This window comes from Vicia villosa, linkage group LG7, assembly GCF_029867415.1.
Source record: "Vicia villosa cultivar HV-30 ecotype Madison, WI linkage group LG7, Vvil1.0, whole genome shotgun sequence".
NCBI lineage: Eukaryota > Viridiplantae > Streptophyta > Magnoliopsida > Fabales > Fabaceae > Vicia > Vicia villosa.
This window is the reverse complement of record NC_081186.1, coordinates 119,123,346-119,150,847: the sequence shown is the minus strand read 5'-3', so window position 1 is coordinate 119,150,847 and position 27,502 is coordinate 119,123,346. Positions and strand designations below refer to the sequence as shown.

General features: G+C 32.3%; 2 protein-coding genes and 1 long non-coding RNA gene across 5 annotated transcripts; all 3 read left to right on the top strand.

The window, feature by feature from the left end:
• Positions 1–94: 94 nt before the first annotated feature.
• On the top strand, positions 95–15,477 carry LOC131620085 (transcription factor bHLH130-like). Its single transcript, XM_058891106.1, has 6 exons — positions 95–110; positions 5,806–6,119; positions 11,671–11,841; positions 11,940–12,005; positions 12,277–12,345; positions 15,175–15,477. The coding sequence occupies exons 1-6, from the start codon at positions 95–97 to the stop codon at positions 15,475–15,477; spliced, it is 939 nt and encodes a 312-aa protein (XP_058747089.1).
• LOC131618425 (uncharacterized) lies at positions 8,414–10,844 on the top strand. Of its 3 annotated transcripts, XR_009288840.1 has the most exons (7): positions 8,414–8,554; positions 8,866–8,946; positions 9,428–9,526; positions 9,714–9,771; positions 10,149–10,250; positions 10,338–10,624; positions 10,711–10,844. It is a non-coding gene; the product is annotated as an uncharacterized LOC131618425 (long non-coding RNA). The 3 variants fall into 3 exon arrangements; XR_009288838.1 differs by lacking the exon at positions 8,414–8,554 and having other exon boundaries at positions 8,564–8,946; XR_009288837.1 differs by lacking the exon at positions 8,414–8,554 and having other exon boundaries at positions 8,564–8,946; positions 10,338–10,809.
• Positions 15,478–22,695: 7,218 nt separating the features above from the next.
• On the top strand, positions 22,696–24,275 carry LOC131620084 (probable pectinesterase 55). Its single transcript, XM_058891105.1, has 5 exons — positions 22,696–22,892; positions 23,061–23,208; positions 23,305–23,508; positions 23,635–23,885; positions 23,976–24,275. Exons 1-5 carry the CDS (start codon positions 22,696–22,698, stop codon positions 24,145–24,147), a joined length of 972 nt encoding a protein of 323 aa, XP_058747088.1. The 3' UTR covers positions 24,148–24,275.
• Positions 24,276–27,502: the final 3,227 nt, after the last annotated feature.

Below are 27,502 nucleotides of genomic sequence, written 5' to 3'. Positions count from 1 at the left end.
TATTATTTATATTTTCTTTTCTACGCGCTAGGTTGAAATGAACAAGTCTTGTTTTCTTTGTTCACATTTGAACAAAGTTGAAAGTCATACAAGCATGCTTTCACAAGAAAGTATTATCGTACATGGATAAAATTAGCGGCCACATCAGATTTGTTCTTTTTCAAGTCCCGCTTGTATTTTGGTCATACTTATTGATGGAAATGAAATTACTTTTTAATTAGCTAGTATGTATATTTTATATAATAAAGATTCTACACACTACAAGAAAACTGTATTGTAGTGAGGAATTTGTGACAAGAGTAAAACTCCTTAAAAAAAAAAGTGAAGTTGTGAGGAGAAAAATGTTTTGCAATTGTAGGCAGATTCTTGACATTATGTGTTGGTGAAGGTGAAATAAATTATGAATTAATTTATATTGAAAATAATAAATAATATTATGTAATGGAATATATTTATAATAAAAATAGTCTATTATCTATTTTTTTAAAATGAGTTAAAATAACATCATTGTTAATTGTTCCAAGACGGTCATTTAACTATTGATCACTGAAATATTTCATGTACTCTATCGATGCAAGGGTTGCACCCCTAGTGCGCTTTCTTATATCGAATTGCTTATTAAAAAAAAAAAACTATTGATCACTCATTTTGTTACATATGTGACTCATAAATTATATCAAATGTGTTGCACTTATTTGTTTCCACAAGTTCCGCACAAAAATCTGAACGTTCTTTTAACTTTGCAAATTTTTGGTCACATCAAACATTTATAAAAGTCTTTTCAACTTTGCCAATTAGAAACACTAGAAGTTCTTCCCTTGCAAATACCGTGCATCCATATCTAACACATAAATATCATGCTTATTACAAATTTCCATATCCTTAGATATAAGTTCTTTCCATCCATCATTCTCCACTTCTAATAATTGTTGTTTGGTAGCATTGACAAGCGACAAAACATTCAAAAGATCTTGGTCACGTTTTTGTAGCGCTACACTCAAATAATTTTTAAATTCTAAAATCTCAACCATCATATATAATATAAAAATAAAATCAAAGAATTGAAGCACATCTAACAAAAGCAAAGTTTCACCTTTTTTTTTTCCAAATCAAATAGGAATAAGTGATATTGGCCTAAGTGAAGCACATCTAGTTCTTACCCTCACCCTCATCAATGGAGAAATCAAGTTCACACATGCATGCTTTCTCCTACCCAATTTTACCTCATCAATTAGTATGTATGATTAGTGTAAATATATATTTTAATGGCTAATTCAAACATGGATCATTATATAAATATTTTGTAAAAATATTTTAGGCTTAATATCCGACTATTTTTGAAGGTGCGCAAGATGAGCTATCAGACATGACTCAAAATTTTTTCGAATTAAATGGTATTAGACATATTTTCTCTGTCATAATATTACTCTCGAATATATGGTATATTTTATCCACCATGGTGATAAGTCGAGTCACGACATCATTGGATATTCTATAATTGAAAGTCATTTGTACAAGTTCATTCGCCTTTTAATTATCTTCTTTAGATATGCGTTAAATTTATTTGGAAAAAACAAATCATAGAGAAAAAAGATGAACACAATAACAACACAAGAGAAAAATGTGAAAACTATAAAACCAGAGAAAAATCATGTTAAGAGTGTTACAACATATAAAATACTCTCAACCACCCCTGAGCCCAAATAAACCCGCACTCCAAAGAAAATACTTAACTACCCCTTACAACACACTAACACAGGAGTAAAAGGGAAAATATAAAGTCTATTACAAGCTTAACATAAATTTGACCAGTGCACCTTATAACAAATAACTTGAATCCTATATATAGTCTTGGACTTCCTCTTCCTTCACAAAAATAAGTGATGTGGAGCTTATTCAACAAGTATATTTTCAACTAACCCCAAAAATCTCCACTTTGATTGAAAATATTACATTAACTTTCATTGTCTCCACCGAAAACCATACTTCACCATAAACATCAAAGTCACTTGAAGCTACGCCACTCTAATAATTTTCACATTGTCTTCACCGATAATTATTATAGTTTTAAAAACTATCGTACTCCACTTAAAGAAGAGTATACTTCACTTGAAGGTAAACCACTTCAAGAATTTTCACATGTCAAAACCAATTTGAAACTTTATGGTGCAACTTCTATGTTGGTAGGAAGCTCTTTAACCATAGAGATAATCTCACAATACACTTTATATCATTGCATATGTGTTAATCCCATAATAGAGAGACATTGCTAGCATTTGACTCAGAGCCATGCTATAACGCTGGACACTTATACTTTATATGTTCAATCTTTCCATATTTCGCACATCTAAAGCTCGTTTCATTATTTTTTTCACATAAAGTTTTCCTCTAGCAACCAACACTGAGTTTGATGAAGTATTATCCTCACCCTTTAATCCTTTTTCTTCAAAATTAATTTTACTAGCAACTTCTTCAAAACTCAAAGTTTCCTTCCCATATATCAAAATAGAATTAATATGTTCATATGAAGATGGAAAGATCATATGCGTTCAAAGATATATCTTCATCATTAATCTCGTCGACTCCAATAGTTTCTAATTAAAAAACACTACCATTTAGAAAACTAAGATGATCAGATACTTTTCTATGTTCATCCATACGTAAGCTATGAAACTGCTCCGTCAACAACAATCGATTTAATATATCATTTCCTTGACATAGCCCTTCAATTTTTTCCTAAAGCTCCTTGGCTGACAACGTAGCAAGAACATTCAAAAGAATATTTTTATCCAAAGACATGCAAGTTATACTCGAAGCTCTCAAATCTAGTTCCTCCCACTTCTCATTGTTAATGTTGGAAATGTTTTCTTTCAATGTCTTGTGTAATTCTAATTGTATTAAAATATTTTTTACTTGAATTTTTCACAAGCCAAAATTGATTCTTCCATCAAAATTGTCTAAGTCAATCTTCACTACACTTGAAAAACATGACACTAAAGCCAAAACCTTTCCTGCAGCAAGTACAATTTTTTTCAACCAACACAGAGTATAGAATTTATTATTTTGAAATGAAAGATCAAACAAAACTACAATCATAGGGCATATTAAAAAAATTATACCTCACAAAACCAAGACTCTTTATACCACTTGTTGGAAAAAAACAAATCATAGAAAAAAAGAACACAATAACAACACAAGAGAGTGACATGAAAACTCCAAAATCGGAGAAAAAAACTATGATTGTTGTCAAAGGATAACTAGAGAATAGTACTATGTGAAAATTATTACAACACATAGACTACCCTCAACCACTCCAAGGCCCCAATACACTCGTATTCTTCAAAGCAAATATTTAACTACCCCTCACAATACTCTAACACAAGAGTATAAGAGATAATATTAAAATTCAAATACAAACTTAAAATGCTTTTGACTGATGCATCTGATAAAGAAGAACTTAAATTCTATATATAGGCTTGGACTCCTTCTTCCTTCACAAAACTAAGTGATGTGAGATTTCTTCAACATGTATATTTTCAACCAACCCCAACAAAATTGTCACATAATCTAATCTCTTAAGCAACTTGGCAACTATTTTGTAACACTTGATCAATTTATAACCAAAATACTTATACTCATGTCTCCATTGTTAACCAGTAATCAAGAATCGACGAAAAATGCGTTGTTCAAGCACATATGTTTATTGGAATTCTTAATTCGACAATCAAGATCTCATCTCAACTTCTTTGTTAAAACGCTCATACTTCAATTAAAAAATGTATTTAATTGATATTTCTTAGAAGAAGATTTATTTTTATATAAGTCTTATTGTAGGAATTAAACGCCTAAGTTTATTCCTACATAAGTCACCATTTTTGCTCCACACCAAGGTGGTTGACATAATGTATGCTTGCTTTCATAGTTGAAACACTTAAAATTAATTTTGAATGTGTAAAATTAATTTTGTCATGTTTGGTTGCACTTGAGTAGAATTGATTATGCTTCTCAAAATTGATTTTACTTGAGCTAAACATGATTTTTACACTAAAATTGAATTTTGTCTGTTTAATTTATTTTTGCAAGAATTTATCAGAACATAAATCACTTTGTAGAATCTACTCATTAAAAATCAATTTTTTATCGAATTATTAAAGATACACATAAATTACAATGAATTAGAGTCTATATAATTTTAAGGAGCTCTGACCATCTATTTTCAACCAACTCCAACAAAATTGTCACATCATCACTCTTAAACAACTTGGAGCCTATTTGTAACACCTGGCCAATTTATAACCAAAATACTTATACTCATGTCTCAACTGTTAACCACTAATTGACAATCGACAGAAAATGCATTGTTCAAACACATATCTTTATTGAAATTTTAATTCGACAATCAAGACTTCACCTGAACCTCGTTGATAAAACATTCATACTTCAATTTAAAGATGCATTTAATTGATATTTCTTAGAAGATTTACTCCTTATTATAGGAATTAAGCGTCTAAGTTTTATTCCTACATAAGTCATCATTTCTGCACCCACACAAAGGTTTTATTCCTATATTTGGTTTTGAATTTGATATATTTATAATTAGTTTTGAATGTGTAAAATTAATTTCGACATGTTTAATTGCTCTTGAGTAGAATTGATTATGCTTATCAAAATTCATTTTACTTGAGTTTAAACATGATTTTACACTAAAATTAAAATTTTCCTGTTTAATTCACTTTTGCAAGAATTATCCAAACATAAATCACTTTACCTTCAATTAACTTTTAATCAAAATGAATTTTATAGAATTAATTCATTTGAAATCAATTTTTTTTCTTTCAAAATAATCAAACATATGCATAAATTACTTTGAATCCTAGTGGCCATCTATTTGGATCAAACCCTACTAAAAATAGTCTCTTCCACGTGCACACGGACACGGTTATCCCACTCAATAAAATAATAACACAAACATTTCCACAGTTGAATAAGCAAACAGAACACAAAAGATAAAAAACTAACAAACAAATTGTCATATTCCACTTTAGGTCGTCAAGTGGCATTATTGCTAATAATGATGAAACATAAGGGTAATAATTAAACATCATACTACATAAATACATCCCAACATCAACACAAAAACCTCAACTTTCTTCCTTTAAATTTTCTCTTCTTCTTGATTCTGTCTCTATATTTTGAGCATAGATCAACAAACTTCTTGGATTTGATTTTGCATTCTTTGAGTTCCACGTATGTCCTTTTTTTACTTCAAATTTTCATGCATCAATTTTCTTTGGTATAAACTTATCCAGTTGATTTAAAAAGTAACATGAACATAACTTTGTTTTTTTTTTTCTTTGTGAAGATATAAGATGAGTATTGTGTATACTCATGCTCTCAAGTATCCTCAACCTGAGTCAAGGAAAGATATGGAAATGGATTCAGAAATTGATTACTCCCAAACACAACAATATTGTCACCAAAACAATTCAGGTTTATCGCAATACGGTTCTTCTCCAACTTCATTGCTTACAACAAGCATTGGTTTTATGAATGAAGAAACTTTTGGAAATGATAATCATCAACATCAGAAACATTATTCTCCCTCCACAAGTTCAGAAATGGGAACAATGTTTACAAACTCTCAACATCTGCCAGTGAAACAAGAAGAAAATGACTCTGTTGCACAAGGAATACAATACAATGGTTACTCTTATTATGAATCTCCAAATCAGATGATTTACCAAACTCAGCAGCAGAATCAAGGATTGCCTAATGTTTTTGATCATTCAGAGAATTATATCATAGTCACAGAAACTAATATTGGTTCTTCTAAGAATTGCTCCAATATCATTAGGCACAACAGTTCACCTGCTGAGTTTTTCTCCAATTATTCACATCATAATGATACTATGAATTTCTCATATAGACAATCCTCTTGCACTGTCAACATGCCACAAATTGTTGAAAATGGTCAACATGAAGCACGTAAAAACATTGGAAAATGTTACATGCCTAGCTTTACCAATGAATATTTGGCTACTTCTACATTCAGTGCCCCAAAAACATCTACAAATAATGGTGAAATCATGTTTTCCACTTCAAATGCTTTGGAAACTCAGGTACATAAAACAAAAGTGTGTGATTTTTTATATTAAACAATTTAACATTTTTTATCCGCCACATCAAATTAAACCTGTATTTGACACGTGTTTGTGTCCAACACTAACATAGAAACTGACATTTATGGTCTAAATTTTTTGTATCTATGTGTTACTCACTAGTGCAAAAGGAACAATATAATTTTAACATTTACACCCAATATACTAAAAACGGGTGTAAATAAGAAATGTAGTGGCAATATTGTAAATAAAATATCATTTTAAATATTAACACGTGACAATTTACACCCTATTTTTTTTAAATTGGGTGTAAATTAAAAATATTATTATAATCATATCTCAATTACTCCCGTTAAATATAAAATGGGTGTAAATTTAAATGGACTAAATAAATTATTAAATTTTATAATTCAAAATATTAATCTATTTCATTATAATCCCTATTGTATAACATGTATCTTATAATGTATGAAATTTAGTTATCACTTATCATAAGTTTTACTACATATCATTTAATATATGTAACTTATGGAAAAGAAATAGAGAATAATAAGTTACCAACAACGCGCCGAAACGTGAAAACGGAAAAGTGATTCTTGCTCCTCTTAAAACCTCTTAAAAGTGCTTATCTAACGTGCTTTTCAATCTCTTCCTCGGCCAAATCCAATTCGTAGCAGAGCATGGTGATTAATGGAACAAGAAAATGAAAATGAAGTTAAGAGAAACAAAAGATACGTGAAGATGATGCCGACGCACATTAATGATGGAATTCGGTATGTGCAATTTTTTCCAGTGAATTTCAGTTTCAATCTTCTTCATCTCTCTTCTCCGATTGCTGTTGTGTGATTGTTGTTCGATTATGGTTTATGTATAGTATAGTGTAAAATTGTTAATGAATTAGTCATTTCCTAACATGCACACCAAGTGTTCGGTGAAATGCCTGAACTGAATTCTTTCTCTTTTTTGTTTGATTTCTATCACGGAATTGTAATAAAAGAAGAAGAGGGTTTATGTTTCAGGTTTTATCTTCTCGTCTTGGACGAAAGCCGGAGGATATTGTCAAGTTAGATGCTAATGAGAATCCTTATGGCCCTCCTCCAGAGGTGAGCTTTTTGCTATTAAATGGTAACATAATGTAAAATTGAAAAGCTCGTTGATTTAGAGTTTTATTATTTTGACACACATTTGACATCAGATTTCAACAACAAATTAAGATGGTTAACATAGTTAGGTAATGTGGTTCATTAGGTTTAGTATATGTTAATAATATAACAAGGTGTCACAACTTATTAACTATTCACTGAACACAATTAACCATGATTTATGTTCAAATGTACACTAAAAAATCATTGTTATTGTGTCTATCCAGATCCAGAGAGCCGCCGGTTGCGTGAAGCTCTCGCTCAAGATTCAGGCCTTGAATCTGACTATATTCTTGTAGGATGTGGTGCCGATGAGCTTATTGATTTGATCATGCGGTTAGACCCATTTCATTTTGTGGTTCACATGCTTCTATTTTTCTTCTTCTCGTTTTGTTAATTTTCAGCATAGCTAGCTATGACAACTCATTCTCATTTTCAGTTGTGTGCTTGATCCTGGTGACAAGATTGTCGATTGCCCTCCAACTTTCACAATGTATGAATTTGATGCCGCAGTTAATGGAGCACTCGTCACCAAAGGTAAGAAAAATATTTTCAACTTTTTATCGTTGTTCCTTATCTGCTCTTAGCAGTCTTTGATTCTGTAATCAATTTCGAATTTTTCGTTATTATTTATACCGTAGTTCCAAGGAGGCCCGACTTCAGCTTGAATGTGGAACACATAATCGAGGTTGTTAAACAAGAGAAGCCCAAATGCATATTTTTAACATCTCCAAACAATCCAGATGGGAGGTAACTGTCAAAATCTATTTTTTCAGCATCTTTATCACATCTTTATCACGGAATTGTTGTTGTGTTAATATTTGCTGAGCCTGTTCCCAAGGATAACGAAGCTGCAACTTGGAGAGACAAGTTAGATCAGCTTTATAAGAGTTCATCACAAAGTTTGAAAAGAATTAGTGAATTTCTACTTTTAATTGAAAAAGAAATGAAATTTGAATTTATCACATAGTGATGAAAGAAAACATCACTGTCCCATGCAGACATAGACCAATCACTTTCTCTCATGTAACAATAAGTAATTAACTTTTTGTTTACCCAAAAAACGTCATTTACTTCTTTTTTACCATAGTAAACTTTTTTATTTTCACTAATGTGTTTTGGAAATTTGTTTGTTTATAGGTTTGAAGAGTGATTGGTTATTAGAGAGCAGTAGTTTTGCAGAGAGGAGTAAGCAGTACAAGTGGACAACAAGTAGAGGTCCCTCCCACTTTCACTTTTGATTTGAAAAAAGATGCATTGGGAGAGTCCAAGTCCAAGAAGGCACAGAACAGTGTACAGACTGTTTCTGTTCTGCTAAGTCTTTGCAGTTACAGATTCATTAAAAATGTTTTACTATCATTCAGATTCTGATTCTTCTTAAATCTTTATACTTTTTTGACAATCTGTGTTCCTGCTCTGCATTAAGGGTAGGGTACATTGCATTTTAGTCTAATGCTATTCACTTCTTTTTACATTCACTTTATTACACATATGGCTCCTAATATATGTTACAATTAGTCTAATTTTTAAGTTCCTTATTGCTTTTACTACTACTTAATCATCACAGATAGGCACTAAAATGTTGATTATCACAAGAATTTCAGGGAACAGCAATGGCTTCACTAATTCATATGCAGAAAATTCTATCAAATAGGATGCAACATTTTTCAAGCATTGAAAAAGCTGTAAGCTCTGTATCCTTACCCGTTTCATTTGCATTTTTAATTATTCCCTACATGGTTGACACAACTGTTTTTCATTTAGATCTTATTTATTTTAGTAGCCTTTTTTTGGTCATATGTTAGTTCTTTTATTTTATGAAAGCATTTTTGTATGTCATCCCTATTCCTAATTTATTACGTACTGCTTGAACATCAGTGCTTTAATGTTGTTTCAATTGTATTGGTGAATTTTGAATGAAGTTGAAATTGCATTGTTTCAATTGTATTCCTAATTTATTACGTACTGCTTGAACATCAGTGCTTTAATGTTGTTTCAATTGTATTCCTAATTTATTACGTACTGCTTGAACATCAGTGCTTTAATGAAATTGATGGGACAATGATGTTTTCTTTATAAGGGAAACTTGTTTTTTTGCGCCATAAAGTTTGAAAAGAATTAGTGAATTTCTACTTTTAATTGAACAATGATTACATTGTTAAACAGGAATCAATTGGATGGTCTCTGCAACTTCTATCATTTGCATGTTTATCTTTAGCAGCAAATATGGAGGAACCCCTTGTTCCTTCTCTCTTGGACCTTCAGGTATAAACTAATAAATGATTAGAATTTAGAATCCATGTTCATTTGGCACTTAACAGCCTAGAACTGAAACTATAATTATTATGAAGGACGGTTTTGAAATTACTACTCAATATTTGTTATATTTTCCATGTAGTCCACCTCTCAATTTGATTCTTTACTATTAACAATCTCTGCATTTTAATTTTAGGTTTCAACGTGGTTTGAACAGCAAGCCTATGGCACTCATCAAGAAGCTCCGCAAGGCGGTGAGTTTTCTATTTATTCACGTATTGTTTCATTTCGTTTTGATACTTGATTTCAACTTAGAGGTTGGAGTTGGAATAAATTTGAAAATAGGAGGATTTTGACCAACCATCACAGTGAACCGACTGCGTTACTACGTCAAATACCTGAAGTCAACGTTGGTCCTTTTAATAAACATGGCCAACACATAACCCTAAAACATTTCAGAGATAACAATCTCAGCTATTGCCCTATTTGTTAGATCAAATACTTATTGGATTTTGGTCTGATTGCTTACTATTCTATCTCAAGTGAATCTCTCTTATATATGAAGCTATATCATTTTAACTTATGCACGTATCAAGACTGTAATTTACATTCTAACATCCACCAAATACAGGACTCTGATGAGCTAATGATAGAAGCTGATATCACGTGCACAATACTAAAAAGCTGATTTTGGTCTGATTGTTTATTCTCTTAGCCTTTGTTACACCATATGGTAATGTTTTAATTCAAAGTGAACATTGATTTACAAATTTTGTTGGGAATATTGGTTTGTAATTACAAAATTTGATTGTTTGTGCAGCATATTCGAAAGCTTCTTCGTAGGTTGAAAGCCGAAACTGATCAAATATGTCAAGCTCCTGAGTATTTCAGGGGTATTTCAGTGTTATTTGGCCTTCTTAAGGAAGTTCTTAAAAACAGACCTGACTTGAAGTTGGTTGTTATGAGTGCTACACTTGAAGCTGAAAAGTTTCAGGGATATTTTTTTGGAGCTCCTCTAATGAAAGTTCCTGGAAGGCTACATCCAGTTGAAATTTTTTATACTCAAGAACCATTTTTTTTTCATTTTTTACACTCGTCAAAACTGCGGTATGGTTACCATTGATACATGTGACTCTTTATTGTAATAACACTTTCTTGTAATAATTTCTTGTGTCTTGTTTTTTTGCATACAGAAAACAATTGCTTCTCCAGGGCGTGGTATTTTGGCCATGGATGAATCCAATACTACATGTGGAAAGCGGTTGGATTCAATTGAACTAGAGAACACCAAAACTAACCGTCAAGCATGGCGTAAAATTATATATGAAGAAAGTGTTATGACTTAGTTAAAATATAATTTTTATGTGTATGCTTTTATAATACTTGAAATATTATGACTGTACATGATTTTGTATATTTTTTTGGTTAATATGAAAAATATTTTGACTTAGTTAAAATTTGATTTTTATGTGTATAATTTTTATAGTATTTGCAATATTATGACTGAAAATGAAATATAACTAAATGGTGTATATGAAATAGGGTGTAAATAGATATAATTGTTCATTCATAAATGGCGTATTTACACCCGATTTTTATTAAAATAGGGTGTAATTAAGACCATATTTACATCCGATTTTTATTAAAATAGGGTGTAATTAAAATGTAATTACGTCCAATTACACCCGATTTTTATTAAAATGGGTGTAATTAAAACGTAATTACGCCCAATTACACCCGATTTTTATTAAAACAGGGTGTAATTAAAACGTAATTACGCCAAATTACACCCGATTTTTATTAAAATAGGGTGTAATTAAAAACGTAATTACGCCCAATTACACCCGATTTTTTAGAAAACAGGGTGTAATTAAAAACGTAATTACGCCTAATTACACCCGATTTTTATTAAAACAGGGTGTAATTAAAAATGTAATTACGCCCAATTACACCCGATATTTTTAAAATAAAACGGGTGTAAATTCGTTAGACATTTCTCACCCTGTGGATATACACCCGATTTTTATTAAAAATAATGGGTGTAAATTTAATAAAAAACGGGTGTAAATTAACATTTTTGTACTAGTGACTGTCGTGTTCAGTTGGTGTCAAAGTCCGTTTCATTGATGATAAGTGGAAATTTATGTTACTAGGATTTAGACTTTGGATTCCAAAAACTTGGTTTGAGCCACCATTCGAGTCTACCAAGCTCTTCTAATAAGATGACTAGTATGGAGAAGTTTCTTCACATTCAAGGAACTGTTACATGTAAAATTCGTGCCAAAAGAGGATTTGCAACTCACCCAAGAAGCATTGCAGAGAGGGTAAGATTCTAACCTTGTTATTAATCACATATAATATAAACACATTTGTTGCATTTTAATGAGCTTCTTCATTTGTTATCTTAATATGCATATTGTAGGAAAGAAGAATAAGAATTAGTACAAGAATAAAAAAATTGCAAGAGCTTTTCCCAAATTCAGATAAGGTAATAGACGTTACATATATTGGACTCGTAATCGTCTTTTAAATTTTTAGAGGATCTGTATAAGTTAGTCAAGATTCCACGATGAAAAAATAATTAGAGGGTCTATTTAACCACGATTAAACAATGATAAATATTTTATGAGGCCTTATTACAGTTTAACAGTGACAACTTATATCCCTATTATACGCCTTCAAAGACGGCCCCGACTGAAGTGACAGTGAAATTTGATATGCAATTTGATGAGTTATTTCTTGTAATTCTGTGTTGGCAGCAAACAAGCACAGCTGATATGTTGGATGTTGCAGTTGACTACATTAAAGATCTCAGGAAACAACTTAAGGTAACTACACAAATACAAAATATTTTTATGTTTTTTCAATTATTGCAAAAATATAACTTTATTTGTAGATGTTAAATATAAATTTTGATAAACCAAACATAGTACTCGAATAAATTCTAAATTGTCTTATCATGTATTTTATTTTTCATATGCAGATATTATCAGACACTAAGGCAAAGTGTAGTAGTTGTACAAGAAATTAAAAGCAATGTTCAGATCTTATGCCTGATTTTGATCCTTGTAGATAACTAAAGAAAGGAGGCATCTGTTTTTAGTTTATAATTTAGCTTTGCCTAAATAATAGCAGTTTGATTAATATATAGAATAGTGTTAATCTATTTGTCTAGTTTGTATGAATTTTTAGGTCCTGCTAAATTTATATCTTTTAATTTTCTTTAACTCGATGGTATTTTTTTTTTCTTCAAGAAAGATGTTTGTCCTGTAACCCAAAATAGAGATATTTATAGACTTCTATTCATAATTAGCAATGTACACAAATGGGAATTGGTTTTGAGCATTTTGAAGTTATAAACAAAATGCTGAGATATAATGGATTAAGTGAAAGTAGAAAGTAGACCAACTCCAGTATATTTTTCCTATAACATATAGTTTCAAATGACCTCATTTAAATTCTTAAAAAGGCCCATGAGCGTGGTTGAAAGAACTAAGAAAAACTAATTCCTCATACTATCAAGTTTAGCAAAATAGTTTGTAAGTATTCATTGTACTCATATAAGTAGGAGAGGAAGAAATTCAATTTTGTCCCCCCCGCATTCGCGATGGTTGGTTGAAAATGTCTCTAATGTAAGGGAAAAGGTGGTTAGTTACTTCCCTGATAAGTTATTTAACTTTTTTTTTATGGTATTTCTGGTCTCGAACGACAGGTTTATTTTCCAAACTCTCTTCGTTGAATACACTCAAACTTTGTCATCTCTTTTCTCTTTAAGTTAGATTTGGTGGTGTATCAATGTGATGACGATAAGAGTCTAGACCCGAATGATTACAACTTATCTTTCTTAAACATGTTTTGTCTCACCGAAGGACAGATGTGGAGATGATGTTTGATATTTTTTAAGTTTAGCTTCCTTGTATTTTAGTTCTTAAGCTCAAACATCGCAACTGGAAACAGACCAATCTGTCAAGTGTCAACTTTGCAACAAGTGTGGACATGCAGTGGTGGATTGTTGGCACATGTTTGATGAAAATTTTGAACCTACACCACCAAAAGCTCAAGCTCAAACCTCTACATCCACCAACAACAAACAAGCTCAATAAGGCAACAAGAGTCAAGATGCAACACCCCGAGTCTATGTCTAGGGTAGTGGAGTTTTCTTTAAACCCCTAATTTTATATGAAATTTTATGTGAGTTCTCTTGGGGATGAGGATTCACAAAATCAAGTTCCATACAATTGCCCTCTAAACCTACCCAAACGTGCACAGTAAATTCCAGAAATTTCTCAGAAATTAGAATAAAATATAGACTTCCATAGTCTGAAATCATTTCCCCGCTAAGCGGCTCCCTATCGCGCTAAGCGCGATACCTACTGACTTGACCTTGCTTTTATTTTCAAAAGCGCGCTAAGCGGGGTCTGCGATTTCTGCAGAAAACCCTACGCGACCTGCATCAAACCAGTCCCAAACTTTTGTCCAAAAACAGATTTTAATATTATTTTCCTGCGATTTAAGGTCTATTAATCTGGTTCTAACATGGATTAATTATTCTAATCACAAAAGCACAATTGTTCATCATACCTCTAACAATCTTCATCAAACCCTAGACCTTTAAATCCATAATCTTGGTGGATTTGACTCTAGTTCTCATGATTATTCAACAATCAACAATATCATACATAATATTAATCATACAATCCAAACAATTCATCATCATCGTTCATCAAATTCATCAAAATATCACCAAACCCCAACATACAATTATATATCAACCTTTTAAATCAAACATAACACTCATGATAACCCCCTTACCTTAGGCTATTAGCTTGATTGATTCTTCCCTCGATTCTATGGTTGTTCTTCTCCTCTTCTCCTTGCCCCATCTCTCTCTTCTTTTCATGTTTCTCCAAAATTCTATGACTAATGGAAATTCTCTTCCTTTCTTCTATTCACCTAGTTAGCCTTAGGACCCTTATTATGAACTTCCTAATATGCACTTTCTAACTCCACCACACAATATCTCCTTAATTTATTTTATTTTATTAATAATGCTAATTAGAACTAATTAATATTATTATTCTAACCAACATCTTAATTCCACTACCCCACACACATCAGCATAAACATCACACGTCACATAATCTCATTGATAATTCACCGTGACTCATATAATCACATCAAAACATCAATAACAAATTAAATAATTAAATCTAATTATCGGGGTGTTACAAGAGCGATATTGAACAAGTGGCTTGTTCATCTAAGAAACTTTGTATTAATTCTATTAGAAAGTGGATTTCCTTTCTTGGGTATGGATGCCCTCTAGATGTAGGTGTGATTTTCACCGATCTGGGTTACCAATTCACTTGTGTTCCTTATTGCGTTCTTTTTAATTCTTTGTTATTGTCATATTATTTAAATTTTGGTTTAATAAGTTGGAAAAGTTATTCCAGACATCTGGTCCAACATTTGTCCCCTGAGGAACAAAATTTCAATTGACATCAGAGATGCACCATGTTCTGTTTGGGTGAGCTCCATGGAAGATATTTTAAAGTTTAAATGGAAAAAACTATGGATGGAGGGTCTACAAATAGACCACCTGCTTTGGATGGTACCAATATGATTATTGTAAATCTAAGATGTTTTCCTTTCTTAAGTCCATAGACAATATAACTTGGAAACCTGTCATTAAAGGTTGGAGAAATCCTGAGATTACTTTTCAAGATGGTACAACAAGTTTGAAGCCTGATTGGTCCAAAGATAAATGTGAAGTAGTTCTTGCAAATGAAAAAGCTTTGAATACTATATTCACTAGTGTTGACAAAAACATGTTCAAACTAATCAACACTTGTATTGAAGCTAAAGAGACTCGAGAGATTCTCAAGACTTCTCATTATGGCACATCCAAAGTGTGCATGTCAAGGTTGCAGCTTCTCACTACACAGTTTGAGAATTTGTGAATGAATGAAGATGAATCCATCTGTAATTTTAATACCAGACTTCGTGACATTGCTTACACCTCATTTACCTTAGGAGAGAAGATGTCTGAAGCAAAGATGGTCATAAAAATCCTAAGATGTCTTCCTAGGAAGTTTGACATGAAAGTTACAACTATTGGAGAAGCCCAAGACTTAAGAAGCATGAAAGTTGATGAACTCATTGGTTCTCTACAAACATTTGAGATTTCCAAAAGTGATAAATCTGAAAAGAACAACAAGAGCATTGCCTTTGTATCCAACTTTGAAGAGGATGAAGATCAAAATGAAAGCCTCTCAGAGGTTGTATCACTAGTTGGAAGAAATTTTAACAAATCCCTGAGAAGGATGGACAGACAATAGAGGAAAAATGTCTAAGACAAGAGGAGAGACATCTGATCCTGGAGCAAAAGTAAATATGAAGACAGACCAAACCAAGGAAAAGGAGTTCAATGTCATGAACTTGAATGGTTTGGTCACATTAAATCTGAATGGCATACTTTTCTAAAGAAACAGAAAAATGAATTGTCAATCACTTGGTCTGAATTTGATGATGAGAGTAAAGAATACAATGTCAACAAAGTAATGGCCTTCACTAGGAAGTATGAATCTAAAGAAGACTCTATTGAGGAAGACATGAATGAAGAAGAACTGGATGCAACGTTTAGGTTTGCAACAAATAGGAGGAAGCTTGCTTGAGTAGGGAAAAACAGAAGAATTCCATAAGTGCTCTTCTTTAAGAAAAGGAGAAACTTCTTTTAATCATCATTGGGATGATAGAGGAAGTAGCCTTGCTAAACTCCAAACTTGAGAATTTGAGAAAGTCTGATAGTATAACACCAATAATTCAAACATAGTGGATGTTATGACAGGGTACATGAAGGTTGTAGGGTTTGAATATAGTTCCATGAACAACAAGGTTAAAATCCCCTCCATGAAGTTTGTCTCTTGTGAGAAGAAAACCGAGTCCCTGATGAAGGACCACATGTCCCGACATTATGCTGAAACAACTTGACCTTAAAATGAATTTCATTCAAAATAAATCAAATTAATCAAACAACTTGCACCTTGTTCTTTTTTTTCTATCTCATTTTTTTGTTTTTTTATTGATTTGCTTGCAATTTTTATATTATCTTGTTCGTTTTATTTGCATAATATTCTCAATGGACAAATGTTCCCTCATTCCCATGAAGTGTAATAATTTTTACTTGCCTTTTTTATTTATTTTTTTTCTTTAATTAGTTTGTTTTTAAATGAATGAATTAATAACTTGGCATCTTAAAATCAATATTTTCAAACAAGAATAAAAACGTTTGATCCAACGCCAAGTCTACTTTTTCCAAACAAATTCAATTGAAGGCCTAATTGTTTGATCCAATGTCAAGTACCTTTTCCCCTTTCACTCAAATAATTTTATAATCAAACACTTGATTCAACGTCAAGTTGTCTCTTTCAAAATATTTTTCTCAAACAAATGGAATGAGAAAGGATGTGATTAGGCGTAGGCCTATTCCTTTCTTGGATACTCGAATATTGCTCCATAGCTTACTGCTTGGGAATCCGTCTTCCTAATTAAAAAACAGTAAATAAAACGAGTTTAGCCCAATTATTTGGTGTAGGCCCCCTCCTCTCCAAGTAATAGGACATTGTTGTAGAGCTCAGTGTCCAAAGATTTGGCTTTCTCCAAAGAATTGTGACTCTACTCGCCTCACACTTTTCACAATAATTTTGGACGAAAGGGGAGTGATTGGGCTTAGACCTCTTCCTCTTTTGAGTATTTGGATACTGTTGTAGAGCTCCCTGTTCAAATACTTGTCTTCACTTAAAGTCAATCTTTAAAATCAATACTTTTGCCTTTTGGCTTTTGAATTCAAAACCTTTTCATAAAACGCAAGACGCTCCGTCCATTCTGCGACGATGCAAAAAGTGCTTCCACATGTAAATATCAAACATTTCTCACTCGATTGTGATGATCACAAGAATCTTTGATGATCCAGATTCAGTCATCCATTCTTGAAGTGATGCAAATATTCAATTATCCATGTTTTAGGCATCAATGTTTTCTGTTCGAATGCGACTTGAGAATCTTTCGCTAAAATGATCCAACCCACAAGCATTTTCTACCTAGAACTACGTAGCCTTGAGTTCTCCATTGCACCTGGAGATACATAGGAGTGAGACACAAAGTCTTGTTAGTCACAATAATAAAAGACCCCAAAAATAATTTTCTTTCTTTCTCTTCGCTCAATAATCAGAAGATTGCAAGTAACATAAGCAAAAAATTATTTCGCTAAACTAAATAAATAGGTTCATTTGAGTACAAAGGATGTGAGGTATGCTAGTATCTTCCCCTTGCATAACCGTCTCCCGAATCCTTATTTTGTTGCGACGACCATTTTTTTCTTCTTTCGTGCTTTTTATCGATATTTTATCTTTCATTTTAGAAAAATTAAAGTTCGGTGGCGACTCTGTTGTATTTCGAGCGTGCAATACTCTAGGGTATATTTTTCGTGCCGCGACAATGTGATAGGTATGACTATGGTTAAACCATACCGAGGATGCAAACATGATGAGAATCCTTGGGAATATATGATGTACCAGCAACAACAATGTCATTTGCATATGCAATATCAATAACATGATTTTCTGATATAGATGTTGTAGTAAATGCGTTTGCAACCTCAACCTCCTCGTCAAGGGGTGGGGAATCAAAGCTTTCGGGACTTCTACTAGATGAATCACCCTGAATTTGAAGGAAGTCTCAATTTGTTTTTGGAAGATGACTAACTTACTAGCATGGAATGAATCTTTCTTGTATCTCCATGCAGTGAAGAGGAGAAAGTAACCTCTGCTACTCATATGCTAAGAGGACCAACAATGAGGTGGTGGACTAGGGCCTCAGCTTTTATGATTACTCCGGGTATTTCAAAATACTAGAAGCACTTCAAAGAACTATTCTTGGACAAGTACTTTGCGGATAGTCTGCGGGCCATAAGGAATTATAGTTTCAGCAGTTTCGTCAAGGAACAATGTTAGTGGCAGAGTTCACAAATTACGTTTAGGACATATGGGTTTGTTCTAGTCAATCCTTATATTCCCCTAACGAAAAGTGTAAGATCAACCAATTTAAACTTGGCCTTAGGGGATAGATTGACATAGTATCACTCACCAGTAGTTTGACACTTATGCAGAATTGTTATAGCAATGTTACATCACTAAAATTAGATTGAATAAGATTCAGGCCGAAAAGGAACAAGCAAGTGAACTTCAAAGGAATTCTAGTAGAGTTAATTAACAATTGAAGCTAACATGATCTACCCTGCCCCTCCTTCTATCATTTTTTTCTTTTCTAGACATCCTTCTTTGTAATGGCCAAACTTTCCACAATTTAAGCATAGAAGGTGCAATCCTTCATATTACACATTGTAACTCATTCCTTTAAAATTAAACATGGCCAGCAACGGTTTAGTTAAATTCACCTCCACATATAGCCTACCATAATTTCCACGTTCATGCATCAACGTGTTCTTATCCACTTTAACAGTCTTTCCCATACAATTTCCAATAAACTTCAACATATTAGCATCATCGTATTCGATCGGTAATCCAGATATGCAAACTCAAACAACCACATTTGAAATCGTGTAATTTGTTGGATGAAAATTAAGGCTCCACTCATTCACAGTAAGTATCATAGATGAACCAAGGTCCATCCATAAGTAAAGTATGGTGATCACCCCCATGGGTGAAGTTAACAAGAAAATAATTATTTCTCAAGTTAATGATGCTAATCATACCTTTCCTCCCCCACATTTGTTTCTACCTTGTTTTGAAAGCCTTGTACCCGATTCTTCTCCCCAATAGCTTGATTATCACTCCTTTCCTCTATGGTTTACATATTCTCCTTTCCTCATTCTATGATAGCATGTTAACACACATTTTGTGAGTTAATGCATGACTTTATGTTTTTATGTCTTTTGTAGTTTATATGCTTTTTAGTTTAATTTCATGTCTTTTATAGTCAAATTGGTGTTTAGTATGGAGTACAATAGGTGCTCCCTTTTTCATCATTTATTTGTGTTTTCGTGTGATCATATCTTAGCAGGGTCAAGCAAAGGCAAGACTGTAGTGGACTAGAAACATTCAACGCAAGCTGACATCATGAAATGAATATTAGGCATAAAGAATATGTTGGTTCTTGAGGAAAGTGTGAAAGGGAATATTGAAATGGAGGGAGAGCTTGGTGGAACGGAAAAAGAGGATAAAGCGCATTAAAATGTAAGGTTGGTAGTGGAGGAGCTAGAAGACAAAAGAAGGTACATCCATACCCTATTGTGGTCAGACAACACCACCTGCCCCTGTTGTGGATCCTGCCACAATCCTCCTTGTCTCCCACTTCTGTCCCTTATTGTATGAGTTCCTTGCGTGCTACACAAGTTTTGGTTGTTTTGGCGCAATTTCATTCAGGCTTGTTGTGAATTCATAATCTCGAGCCCAAGATCCAATGTGAATCATCAACCCATAACCCTAGCATATAAATAGAGAAGTGAACCTGAAGACTAAGGAGTTCGGCTGCTTGAAGAGCAATTAATTACAAAGAGTTTTGTGTGCTTAGAGAGTGAAGTACGAAAGAGTTTTCTTTCCTCATCCTTTCTGGTGTTAACTGACAAGCAATGATGCGACTGAAGATGTCTCCTGAAGATTATCCATCCTAAGGAGCTCTTCCATTCTTCTCTTAGGTTTATATCTTTTATCATTCATTTGCTTTGAGATGTTTATGGTAGGAATCTTGCTTGTTGTTTGTACTTGGCTCACCATGAGCTAAAACCTTTGTAGTTGAACTAAATTAATATTAAGGTATGCTTAAGTTATATGATGTGTGATTAGTGCTTGCTTTACCATGTGTTTTATCGTTAAAAAACTTATTTATTTGAATGATCAACTTAGAAGTAGGTAACTGCTTGTTGTTGAAGAGAGATTCTACAACAAGCATATTTCATGAGTAAAAGTGGTTGAAAAAGTAGGATAGACATATTCACTTGACCTAGTTTACTTATAGATAAGAAACTGCAACCATTAAGGAATTCAGATTTACCTAAAGACGTATACTTGAGTTATAAGTGAGGCTAAGAGACTTGTACCCTTGCCATGGTATGCATGCTCTAAATGTTGTAGAAATACACCATAAGATTACTCTGACCTTTCTTGTCACGACTCCGCACGTACGTCATAACACCTAAGTACACAAATGATATTAATGGATCTATGCTCAACTCAATCTCTCCTACTATATTTTCACTCCTTTTCACACTGCTCACATTCTTGCTCTCAGTAACTCTGAACTTGTTACATCCAATATAGTTATCTCCTTACTCATTTCTTTAAAATACAACAAAAAAATAGAATCCTTACAAAGTCAAATCTAAGTAACAATCATTCCCTATGGGTTTGATACTCTTATATTTATTACTTGCTACAATCAAAATATGTATAAGTTTTTATGTCACCCTTACTCATATCACTACCTAGGTCATTTGCAATATCGCTATAATCCTTGGGTGAGGATGAGTCCATCGTGAATGTCTGATCTCCATCTTTGAATTTTTTATCGACATCCAAAAAGGAGTGTTATAAATTAAAACTTTTATAGATGTTAATTACTTTGTCTCCTAATAAACTCTATTAGCCTAATTGAATCCTATAAATAGGTCTCACACTATAATGTAAAAATTGACTAATAAATAACATAATACATGACTTATAATATATTTTGTCCACTCTTTTCCTCATTCTTTTTAGATTATAAAATTAGTAATTTTTTAAAACTCTTTGATTTAATGATTATTAAGAATGTTATTACATTAGTATAATTTGACTAATTAATTTCTATAAATAAAAAAAAATTGAAAGAAAAGATTTTACTAAATATATGTTTGTTTTAGAGTTTTCTAAAAAAAACTTTTAGGATAATGCTAACATGTGCACTTAGGGACATGTTAACAGTTAAATGTAGATTTTTTTTTTTTGAAAATTATGCATTATTTTAATTAAAAGTTATTAATTCATTTTTTATTGTTTTTTCCAACAACATGTATATTTTTAGATTTTTTTTTTGAGTAAGCAAGTTGTATTAAAAAGAGAACTAAGGGTTCTCAACACCTGTTTACATCAAGAAAGGGGAGAAAATCCCCCCAAAAAACTGAGAGAGAGATTACAAACCAATTGACACTACGAAAGAAATAACAAAGGATCTTTGTTAAATTCATAAAAACTACAAATGGGATGTGTAATATCTCCTATAAACGCCCACTTCCAAACCAAAAGCTTGATGCTCCAAATCGTATTATCCACATTCCACACTTTATTCCGAAAACAAACTCCATTCCTATATAGCCAAATGGTCCATAAGGTGGCTAACCAAACTACTCTTACTAATTTACCTTCTTTAACTTTCTTTTTTTTACAAAAGGAGAACCGGTCCATAAAACCAAAAAAACAATCTTCCTCCACGCCACCAAATGGTTTTCCAATCCAAATAGCAACCGCAATCCAAACCGCTTTAACCGAAGAACAAACAAAGAAAGAATGATTCCGACTTTCCGGATAACACCACAAAAAACACACTTGGAATTATCTACCGATAAAGAAATACCTCTATGAAAGAGTGAATCTTTGGTTGGAAGTCTATCCTAACTTTTATAGAATTATATACTTTTGTTTAAAAATTATTTTAAAATTAAAATAAAACTTTAAATGAAAAATTAGCTTAATCGGATTTTAATTAAAATTTATTTTTAGGTTTTTTATCCTATTAATTTATTTTTATTTTGGATTTTAAAATTTTTAAAAAATATATAAATTAGAAACTTTTTTGAATACTTTTTCATAAAAAATGAATTTTAAAATATATATTTTTTAAAAAAATATTTGATTTTGACTATCTTTTAATTTTTAATGATGTCTTTTTATGTAATAGGATTGCAAAATTATTCTTTTCATTTTTAAAAATAATTTTTATTATTTAAAAGCTAAAAACACTAGTCTAAAAATATTCAATAGTCTTCTAAATTAATATTTATGGAATTCAAAAAAAGTTTGTGGATACTTTGCACAAATAAATTTTATATACAAGTGTTTAATGTTATAAAATCTTAAAATTGTGTTATGTTTGCATCCCATTTACGCACACCCATTTGGAAAAAAATGTGGTCCTTACAATCATTTGCTTTGATTTTAATATTTGTATTTCTTGTATTTGATGTTTGTAGCAATCCCTTGAAGATCATTACTGTTAGTCAATCAGGCAATGCAGATTTCAAAACAATTCAAAGTGCCATTGATTCTGTCCCTGCAGGAAACTCTCAATGGATTCACATTCAAATATCCTCTGGTGTTTACAAGTATATTCCTCTTTTTCAACTACAATTACATATACAATATATATATATATATATATATATATATATATATATATATATATATATATATATATATATGTAACATTTTTCTTATACATTGAATTATAAATGTTACAAAATTGCATTATATTCTTTGTGCAATATATGCAGAGAGCAAGTCTTAATTCCAAAGAACAAATCATGCATTTATTTTGAAGGAGCTGGTAGTGATTCCACAAGTATAGAATGGGGCTCTCATGAAAAAGCTACTTTCGATATAAAAGGAACCAATACTGTTGCAAAGGGCATAACTTTTACGGTAGTTATTTATGTAAAACAATTATACTTATTTAAAGTATAATGATTATTGAATATTATATCACTAATTTATTTTTTGTACTCTACATGTTCATAGAACACACTGAACAGCCCAGTATTATTAAGCGTCATACAAGCCATAGCTGTCAAAATCCATGCAGATAAATGTGCTTTCTATAGTTGTTCTTTTCTTGGAGTGCAAGATACCATAAACGATGACGATGGTCGCCATTACTACAATAATTGTTACATCCAAGGTGCAACCGATTTCATATATGGAAATGGTCAATCACTCTTTGAGGTCAAATACAATCAAATTGATTTTTGTTCATCATTTTATGACAACAAAATTTTATTACCAAAAAAATCATTAATGACAAGTGCTTCTCCTGGTCTCCTTTATCTGGTCTCGTTTATAATTATGCAGGCAAGTACAATATATTTTTCAAATGGAAAATCTGGTCAATATATGGATGGAGTTATTACAGCACAATTTAGAAATTCGCCGAATGATCCAAGTGGGTTTGTGTTTAAAAATTGTAACATAAGTGGAACAGGATATAAGACTGAACTTGGAAGGGCTATGGGAGCTTATGCAAGAGTGATCATAGCAAATTCTTATCTATCAGATGTTGTTAGACCTGAGGGTTGGAGTCAGAGAAGATATGTTGGCCAAGAGTACGTTTCTTTATTACATGTTTTATTTTACCAATGAATCATCAAATTAACACAACATGACATTAATATGTGAAATAAACATTAATGCAGAGAAAACCTTACTTTTGTGGAGGAGGGATGCACAGGACCTGGAGCAGATAAATCGAAACGCGTGGAATGGATGAAGCACTTGAGTGGGGATGAACTTGATAAATTCTTGAGTCTCTCTTTTATTGATCAAGAAGGATGGATTTCCAAATTGCCACCTATCATATTGCATTAGATGCTTGATACTTTGAGTGAAAAAAACATTTAGTTTGATGTATTAGCAGGATGATCAGTTCAAGTTAAATGCTTAAGAGAGTTACTGTTATAATTAATAATAGTTAATGATCATATGTGTTTCTAAATGACAAGAAAATTTTAAAGTTATGACTATATTTGAATTCAGAAGTATTTAGTAGAAAGTATATTTTACTTTTTTTTGGATGGTATACTTCTCCCCCTTTATCAAAATCAAAAAGACGTGTAAAAAATGCATTTAAAAAATTTAAATATGCAAACACGTGGTCACATGGGCGTTCTGAAAATAGAAAACACTACACTTTATTAGGTTGGCTAATCTACCTCATTTTTTAAAGTTTAACCAAGATAAAGTTTCTTTAAATTTTGACTCCTGCGTCCATCTAGTTCAATTTTCGAGCCCTAACGAAAGAACACTTCTTCTCCAAAGAGCGTAGACAACGAAATAACACTTCTTCTCCAAGGAGCTTAGCCAACGAAAGAACACTTCTTTTCAAAAGAGCTTCGCGGTATGTTCTTGTTGTTCTCCAATATTGTTGTTCTTGTTATTCTCCATTACTGTTGTTCTTGTTGTTCTCTGCGCATTGTTTTATTATTGTTGTTGTTGTTGTTGTTATTGTTGAGAAGCTATATTTTTCTAATCTTTTTTATTTTACTTTCAGAAGCTTTAATTGATCATGGAGTGTAGTTGGATTCCAATAGATTAAGTAGCGAGTATGAGAAAGGATTGTTACAATTTCTTGATTACGTGGATAAAAACCTTTCTAACAACAATGTGATTTTTTGGTGTCCTTGCATGAATTTCTATAGTACGCAAAAACATCCAAGGGATGTTATATTCAATCATTGTGGTACGAAATGAGTATGGCATGGTGAAGGGACAAAAAAGAGACCTTTATCACAAATAGTTGAAGATGATGAATGTATGACTGATAATCTAGAAGACATCATTCTTGATATTGGAGTCGACGCTTTCAAGAAAGCTAATATGGTAGATACTTTGCAAGGAGACATGGAAGATTCGTTGTACCCTGGATGTAAAGGTTTTACAAGATTGTCAGTTGTGTTAAGACTTTTTAATCTTAAGGCAATAGGTGGATGGACAGATAAAAGTTTCACTAAATTGCTTGAATTGTTGAAAGAAATGCTTCCCGAAGGTAACATTTTGCCAAACCGTATTTATGAGTCCAATAAGATATTGTGTTCAATGCTTTTGGACTATGTAAAAATACATGCTTTTCGTAATGATTGCATCTATATAGGAAAGAGTTTTAAAACTCGAACGAGTTCCCGAGATGTGGGGTTCTGTGCTACAAACACAAGGACAACGGTGTTGATGACGATGATGGTGCAACTAGCAAAGGTGTTGCTGTCAATGTGATGTGGTACCTACTGATAATTACAAGGTTCCAGATATTGTTTGCTAATGTTAGTGACGTAAATAATACTAGATGAAATGCAGATGAAAGAGTGTATGATGGAAAAATTCACCATGTAACTGATTCATTGCAATGGAAGATAATTGATTCCTAGTTTCTAGATTTTGCTAATGAACCAAATAACCTTAGGCTTTGATTTTCCCTCAATGGAATGAACGTTTTTTGTAATTTGAGTACTAATCATACGTCATAACATGTTCTTCTCTTAATTTACAACCTATCTCCATGGTTGTGCATGAAGCGCAAGTATATGATGTTATTGGTGATGATTCCGGGTTCAAAATAACCAAGGAACGACATATATGTTTATTTATCGCCATTGATTGAAGTTTTAAGACTTTTGTGGGAGGAAGGTGTTGATGTTGATGATGCATATACAGGTGATCACTGTAAGTTGCGTGCCATGTTGTTTTGCACAATCAATGACTTTCCTGCATATAGTAATTTGTTTGGGTACAACGTCAAGGGTCATAAAGTGTGTCCTACATGTGAAGATGATACATGTCACCACCAATTACAAAAAGGAAAAAAGACAGTTTATCTTGGGCATCGGAAATTTCTAAGACTTAATCATTTGTAGTGTAGATTGAGAAAGGCTTTTAATGGAGAGCAGGAGTTTGATATCGCTCCATAACCCTTAACCGGGAAGGACGTTTATAGAAGACAAAAACACATTAACATTGTCTTTGGAAATAAACAAAAAAACATGTGGAAAAGAATTCTTGGAAAAAGAGGTCGGCGCTCTTTGAACTTCCATATTGGTCACGTCATGATGTAAGACATTGTCTTGATGTGATGCACATGGAGAAAAATGTATGTGATAGTTTGATTGGAACACTTCTCAACATTAAAGAGAAGACAAACGATACTAAGAAATCCTGCAAAGATTTGGTTGTGATAGGTATGCGGCAAGAATTAGCCCCGAAAGAAGTAGGAAATAAAACCTATTATCCCCCGGCATGTCAGACACTGTCTAAAAATGAAGAAAAAAAATTTGCGATTGTTTGCGAGGTATCAAAGTTCCCTAACGGTACTCGTGAAATATGAAGAAAATGGTGTTAGAGAAAGATCACAAATTAATTGACTTAAAATTTCATGATTGTCATGTCTTGATGTAACAACTTCTGCCAGTGGCTATCTGTGGCATCTTACCAAGAAATGTAAGGGTGACTATAACCAGATTGTTTCAATGTTATATATAGTAAATTTATAGATCCTGGAAATTTAGATTAATTGGAACTTGATGTTGCAATTATCTTGTGCAAATTAGAGATGTTTTTCTCTCCATCATTATTTGACATTATGGTTCACTTACTTGTTCATCTAGTAAGGGAGATTAGAATTTAATGTCCAGTTTATTTCCGATCGATGTATCCGGTAGAGCGTTACAAGAAGATTTTCAAAGGGTATACAAAGAATCATCATCTTCTAGAAGCTTCGATCGTAGTAAGGTACATCACATCAGATTATTGAGTTTTGTACAAACTATTTGTCAGATGTAAACTTCATAGGAGTTCCCAAGACTTGTCATGATGGATTTTATGATGGTTGAGGTATTCAAGGTTTAAATGTTAAGATATTTAGTGGACAAGGAGTTCTTCAAGCACATTTGTATGTATTGAAGTTGATCCTTACTTAACCGCACACAAATCTCTTATAAAGGAAACATATCTCCGAATGATTGAAAATGGTTGTTGACAGAGCATAATAGAACTTGCATAGATTGGTTTAATGAAAGTATTTCTAAAGAGAGTGGTGCATCGGATGATTGCAAATGGTTCACTATGCCAAATTTGAGTTTTGCCAGCACAGCTACGAAAGCGCTTTTAGGAAAAAGCGCTGCTATAGGTTTCACTAAAAATAAATCTAAAAAACAAGGAAAAAAAGCGCTGTTAT